Source organism: Sciurus carolinensis, chromosome 2 (assembly GCF_902686445.1).
Source record: "Sciurus carolinensis chromosome 2, mSciCar1.2, whole genome shotgun sequence".
Taxonomy (NCBI): domain Eukaryota; kingdom Metazoa; phylum Chordata; class Mammalia; order Rodentia; family Sciuridae; genus Sciurus; species Sciurus carolinensis.
Window position 1 is genome coordinate 68046041 of NC_062214.1, and position 7087 is coordinate 68053127.

The following is a 7087-nucleotide window of genomic DNA, read 5'->3' on the forward strand; positions in this document are numbered from 1 at the left end:
CAATATATTTAGTCCTGAACTGTCCTGACTGAGCTCCCAGCCATCCATCTGAGTGGGCCATTTTGCAAGAGGAGAGGCCCCAGTCACGCCTCTCCAGAAAACACTGCATGAAGCAGAGAAGAGATAATAATTGTTTTTAAACCACCAAATGGCAGGAGAAATCACTAAATACTAATGGTAGGAGTATCAAGTGTAATGATGATGAAAATACTGCCATTCTTAGAAGTTATTTATCTTTCCCAGTCATATAGTGTTAAGAGTATCCAGCCACATTGCACAAAGTATGAAGGACAGGAAAAATTGTAATCATCTTTGGGGAAGACAGTCTGCCACAAACAAGACTACCAAAAGAGCCCCCATTACATAACCTTTTGCCCCAATCCCTTCTAAGGGATAGAGCTGGCAGATTCCAGGGATTTTGTTTTTGCCACTTTGTGGATGATGTTTTCAGTATGAATGTATACTTGCATATGTCAGTTTAAATGGTACTTGAACCAATAATCTATTAGAAAAATCAAATTCCTTTTTTTTTTTTTTGTACTGGGAATTGAACCCAAGGTTATTCTACCACTGAGCTACATCCCCAGCCCTTTTTATTTTTTATTTTGAGATGGGGTCTTGCTGAGACTAGCCTCAAACTTAGGATTCTCCTGCCTCAGCCTCCAGTGTCATTGGGATTATAGGCATGGGCCATCACACCCAGCAGGAAAATAAAATACTTTAAAAAAAAAAAAAGAGGAGTCAGATCTAATTCATATTCTGATTCGCATTTTCAGGTGAAATAGTATAAGTATTTGTTGAAAAATGACAGTGGTAAGTCATTCTCTTTCCCAAGGTAGCCCATGAGTGGTGCGAAAATAATTCAAAACAGGTTAGGAAATGACTTGCTGTTGACATGGGCATGTTTCACAGTATATTGACTGTTCTATATTTTCATTTATGTTTCATATATGTTCTATGTATTCATTTATTCCACGTAATATTTGTTGAGTACTGTGTCACGTCTTGGGTTTACATTGGCAAATGGTGTCTGACATGTCCCAGGCCTCATGGCATATGCCATATGATGAGAAAGATGAGCATTAGTATGTAAGACCCAAACATGTTCAGGTAAAATTACAGCTTGTTATAAAGGAGGGAAGCTCTGAGAGTTTCCACGGGGAGCATGATCTAGTCTCCCAATGAAGTGCTGTTTTGGCAAAGACCTGGAAGCTGGATAAAATTCAATCTTGTCCAGAGACCCCTGAGTGTATAGGTCACATCCTGCATGAATCCTTCTACAGACATCTGTGGTTACACATACCCCCAGTTGAGGTATTTCCAAGGCAGCAGTTGCTTCTGCTGTGACTCTGCCAAGAATCCACATATTCACTATGCTCTTGGAAAAGTGTTCACCCAAGCCTTCTAGAACAGTCGTCTGAGGACTGGGAGCCTTTTTCACTCATGAAGAATTATTTGAGTAATGGTGATCACTATAAACAAGTATAATTCAAGTAAGGGGTTACTGAGGATAGCAGTGGTTCTGCAAGTGCAGCCTGAGGAGCCTTAGAGTCCCCTGATCCCTTTCAGGGTATCTGTGAGGTCAAAATGATTTTCATAATAACATTAAGATGTTATTAGCTTTTTCATATTTCTTCATGCATGAGCATAATTGAAATTTTCCACAGACTAGATGGTACAATTCTTAATAGACGCATATGTGAAAATTCAGCTGTCCACTTTTTTTTAAGTAGTACTTTTTTTTAATTTTTAAATTTGTTTTAATAAGTTACACATGACAGTAGAATGCACTTTGATACATCTTATATAATGGAGTATAATTTATTCTTCTGGTTATATGTGATGTAGAATCCCACCCATCGTATAGTTATATATGTATACCACTTTTAAGACAGACATTAAAAAGTATTGCAAGAATGTGAAAGAATGCCGCTTACAATTTATTTTTAGTTTTGTTTTAGAAAATACATTTTTCATAATGTTATTTATTTTCATATGTAATGAGCTATTACTTTTAAATGAATTAATAAATATCTCTAAAATTTCTATTTTAACTACTTATGGTAATTATCCATAGAGGTAACCCACATCAAAATTTCTTTTGGCTCCTCAATCATTTTTAAAAGTGTAAAGGAGTTTCGAGACAGAAGTTGGAGAACCAGTGAAATACAGCATCTACCTGACCATACATACCCATGTTACTTAATCTCTCTGAGACTGTCAGTAAAATGGGAATGATGATCAAAGTACTTCCCTCATAAAAGGATTAAAGGAGTTAATATGTGTCAAGAACTTATAACAATACATGGCACAGAGTAAGCAGTTAATATATGTTAGCTCTATTATCATTACCACTTAATGGGAAAGCAGAATGTATGTGACTCCAAATACATTGAAACATTGTTGAACAATTTTTTTTTTGTTTTGTTTATGACTTTCTGTATTGTTTAGGAAAGTATTCAAAAGTGGAATAAATTGGCTTTTACTTTTTGTCCTTCGAGTGGGGGATAAGCAGGGGTTATTGGCAGGTGGTCAGGGTGTGAGGTGTGACACAACATGGATTCAGACTAGCTAGAGGTGCCTGTTTACATTCCCTGCCTGCTGCACCTCCTAGCCCTCATCCTCACAACTAGGGTTCTGCTCTGTCTAGAATGACAATGGAAAAAATGGGCAGATGTCCTTTAGAAAGCTCCACAGAGATTGAGAGACATCAAGGCTCCAGACCCAGAGCTGAAAGGGCTCATAGAAGAGTGTCTCATTTGGTGCACGCTCTTCAGATGCTGCCTCTTGCCCAGAGAAACTGCTCACAGAGGCTTCTCTGTGTATTAGAGACCTCATCAGGATGAGAACCAGAGTTCTCTGATGGAAAGATCAGGCTCAGACTCAGAGCTGGTTTTTAGTCTTAGTCTAAGCCTTAGTTTGTTGTCTGACATTGAGCAATTTACTCAACTCTCTGATACTGAGTATCCTTATTTGTAAAATGGAAATGGAAATTTCTACCATATTATAGAGGGTTGTGAAAAGGACTGACTGAGACTTCACATGAAGATACCAAGGATGTGTCATTTAGTCAGTGTCCTTCTGATCTGTGGTTTTTAAAATCCAGAGAGCACTCCCAGTGAAATAAAGTTCTTTTCAAAACCTCAAAACCCATCTTAAATATTGTCCTTGGTAACAAAGTAACATTTTCTTTTTTCTGTCTTTTTAGGACAGCCCCGAAACTTGCAGGACCTGTGCCGAATTAAAATTCGACAATGTATAGGCCTTCAAAACCTAAAGCTACTTGATGAACTACCAATTGCCAAGGTCATGAAAGACTACTTAAAACACAAATTTGATGATATCTGATATATCAGAACTGTGAGCAAGATTAGGAGTTATATTCCAGATACTTAAAAGGCTTTTTGCCTTGCACAAAGTATATCCTATGCAATTTCTGATTTGCTGTGAAGTCAGAAAGCAGGTATACACTTTTAGGTTTTTTTTGTTTATTTGGTTGGTTTTCATTGTAGGGGAGGGATTTTTATATATATACATATATATATATAAACATACACCACATGCTTGAAAGTCTTAATTTGGTTTCTTGGTCCAAGTTTAAGAGGTCCAAGCTTTCTATACAATATTGCATTTAGAAAAATTGTCTTTCCTAAATGACACAAGCAGGTTTGAAGTGGAGAGTTTACCCTTTCCAAATTTCTAGTTTCATTGGTGAGCACGGTACTAGAAACCAGCAGCACACTTGTTAAAGTTTGAGGCACAGTTTTACCCAGGAGTCTTGGGTTATACTGGAAAATGCCCTAAAAATTTTTTTAAAGAAATGCTGTCACGTCATTCATTTTTAATAAGTACAAATTGGCTGTTTCAAACTGTTCTTTTTTTTTTTTTTCCCTACTTGATGTAGCTTTCAGATGATAAAAATCCAGTACCTCCGCTTTCCTTTTGGTGTGCTCATTTTTAACTTATTTTTTAACAACAGTAGGACACTACCGTGAGACACTGCGTCTCAACCTCTGTCTCTAGTTGAATTGTGCTTTAAAAAAAAAAAAAAAAAAAAAGTCAATGAGATAGAAAATAACTTTACAAAGCCAGTGTATTCTGTTTTTAAAACAGTGCCTCCAGTGCAATACTCTTTCTGGTGTATTCTATCCATTATTTCACTTGCTGTTCATCATTCCATGGCCGGCTTTGACATGCCCAGGAGAACAGGAACCGCCACTTTAATTTTCATAGCAGACCCATAGTGTGTCAGTTACAATTTCTATTTTAAGCTTTGTCTTTTATTTCATTTTAAGCAACAAATTTCGTATCCTGGTGGTAGAGTTTTTCCTAAAAATAGCCCAAACTATTGTTAAACCATTTGCCTTTAATGGTTAAATAATTTGGGGTGGTTTCATGGTGGGTTTTTTCTTCCCAGTTTTAATCATATGTCTACATCTATATAGATATAGATATATTTTTTAAGGGTAATATCTCTAATGGGTGCACATTTGCAAGTCTGGCTAATTCCTAATATGCTAATTAAACATTTCCTGTCTATTTTAAGGTTCTGTACAGTGAAGCTCTTCAGGACAGTTATTTTCTCTTCTGGGTTGATTGGTCATACGTGTGCAGTGTAAACACGGATATGATAAAGTGACAATGGAAAAGGGCCTAGATGCACTAGGCATCTAAGACCTGGCCGACGTGTCGTGTGCTTCATTCATTATCATGTTAGTTTCAGAAGCACCTCAAGTGTCCCAGTATCATTTTTAGTGATTTGGGAAATGTCACAATATTTATATGCTATTAATAAATTGGTTATCAGAAGTTTACAAGATGAAGGGCTTCTCTTTTCTTGTCTGAATTTCTACTTTTAAGTCATAAAGTGTAAAACTCTTTCACCTAGAAGCATAACTACACAGAACGAGGAGATGGCTCTGGCTTTGCCTTTTTCAGAGCCGGTAGTGCTAGTTTCTCAGGCACAAAGTTTGCTCTCTTGGCTGCAGAGTAGCCCTGGCATTAGAGGGTCTGATATGCTCCTACCTAAGCGGTTCGCAGGTTTCTGAAGAAAGTGCAGTTTTGGGAAAAGGATCATTAGGGGAGGTGCTGATGTGGCCTGTAGACTCTTGCAGGCAGCTAATCAGCAAAAGGCCAGTTCTGTTAACCATCCCCAACTATTGCTGGAGCCTGATGGATAGGAGTGGGTAGTCAGATGATTGCCTCTTAAAAATGTCTCCAAAAAGTTATCTGCAGAGAAAGTCCCTCGTGAAGACAGTTGCTGAGCTGTATTTTCATTCTTTAAACCAATTCCCAGATCAGAGCTGATATGCAGAAGCAGCATTAGGGACACATGTGGCCAGAGATGAATTGGGTGTTACTTCTCCTAAAACCCCAAGCCCAGGGAGATGAGGAGGCAAGAGGGTACCCAGGGTCCTGCGCTCTTTGCGGTAATGTTAATATTCCATTTGCACAGTGCTTATATCCACATATGTGTGTTAATTTATTCAGTTAGTTTAAAAGGATATTCTCTCCCCAGCCATTCAAAGATTTCCAAACTAAGTTAGCCACTGAGTTTGAGTCAGGGAATTCCAAGTAAAAAGATCAGATTAAGGTAAATTCTTTGTTCTGTCTTGCTGCTGTGACTTCCGAAAAAAATTATGGGAACTCTTCCTGGAATTGAAATTTCTATTTAATGAAGAAGTGTATAATTGCATTATTTATTGTTTGAGGTTTGATTTATCTGGAAGCTTCAAAAGAATGTTTTGTGTTTGTTGTCAATAAAGTCCCAATCACATATCATATTTAACGTTAACTAAAATGTCTTGCAGTTGGTAATGGTAGAAAATAGCAGTGAACACACAGGTCCACACTCGAATTTGATTGCCAGAAAAGCATTTTGTGGTCACATATTGAGTAGAAAGAACAGGTATTTTCAGGAAATCAACTGATTAGTTTTTTCAGAACCCTGATTAAAATGTTCAGCATATTATCAAATTTATCATTGATTCCTTGTTTCTTTTGAAATTTATTATTGAAACTTACTACTAAATCTTTATAAGAATATATTTGGCAGGTACACCAAAGAAACCAGTTCGTAAAAGATTTATGATAATTAATGAACTGCAAACCTCATTTTTTGAAAACAAGTTTGGTTTTTTGTTTTGTAAATATTTGTGTTTATAAATGTACAGCAGAGTAAGAGTGTTTTTTAGATTATTTAATTCCCATATTTTGAAACTGTTATTACTACAGAATAATCCATGCTTGTTAGTTAAGAGGACTTGACTGTTTTGTTTTTTAATTCATTATCAGTCATGCTTGGAACAACATTTCCACTAGAGAATTCAGTGTTCTGGCAGTGGCAAGAGTACACATCTGGAGCAGGAGGGAGTCTAGCATGACTTGTCAGATGCACACCCTGAGAGACAAGAATGTGTAGCTTAATTACCAGAGTGGACCATACAAAACTGAGATTCTAACTTCCCTGCAGAATTGCTCATTAGCCCAGGATGTGATTGGGATGAGGCTGTTTGCCCACAAATTTAGCTTTCATGTTAACTCCCAGTGTGTTATATCATAATGTATTTTGTTCTTCCTTTGTAATGTAAGTTTTGCTTTGGGTCAATTTGAATTAAAAAAAAAACTTAAATCTGGTTTAAAAAAACAATTGGAATTGTGTTTTATTTCTGGTCTGCCTTCACTTTTTAATATTTCTAGCTACTTGGTGAAAAACAAAAATCCATCTATCATTCATCAACATTTTAGATCACTGAGAAATAAGTAGGAATGTGATACAGAAAACAACCCCACTTTACATCAGCATTGAATAAGCCAATTTTTACCCTGCTGTTGAATTTATGGTTTAAAAATGCATTCTGCAAATACCAACAAAAGACTATCAGTCTTGGGTGTACTGGATACAGCACTGAACCTTCTTGGGTCATATTCATCACCAACCTCATGTATGTACACCTTGACCAAAAATGGAGTTTAGATCACAAAATTCTAAACACAGGACAGTGAATGTAGTCACAGTGCATCTGAAGTAGTTTATTAGCCGGCAGGAGCTTGAAGCAAAATAACTTGGATTTCTCACTTCCTCCCT

At 36.8% G+C, this 7087-nt stretch overlaps 1 protein-coding gene across 3 annotated transcripts in view; it reads left to right on the plus strand.

The window, feature by feature from the left end:
• The window catches only part of Asb7 (ankyrin repeat and SOCS box containing 7), a 39190-nt gene extending 32560 nt beyond the window's left edge, over positions 1–6630 (plus strand). For 2 of the 3 annotated variants that reach the window (XM_047541647.1, XM_047541649.1), the window contains one exon: positions 3209–6630. In XM_047541647.1, the coding sequence (XP_047397603.1) occupies positions 3209–3348 (140 nt within the window). In that variant the 3' untranslated portion in view covers positions 3349–6630. The remainder of the gene's footprint in view (positions 1–3208) is intronic. The other variant, XR_007107262.1, reaches the window with a different exon arrangement.
• The last annotated feature ends 457 nt before the right edge of the window (positions 6631–7087 follow it).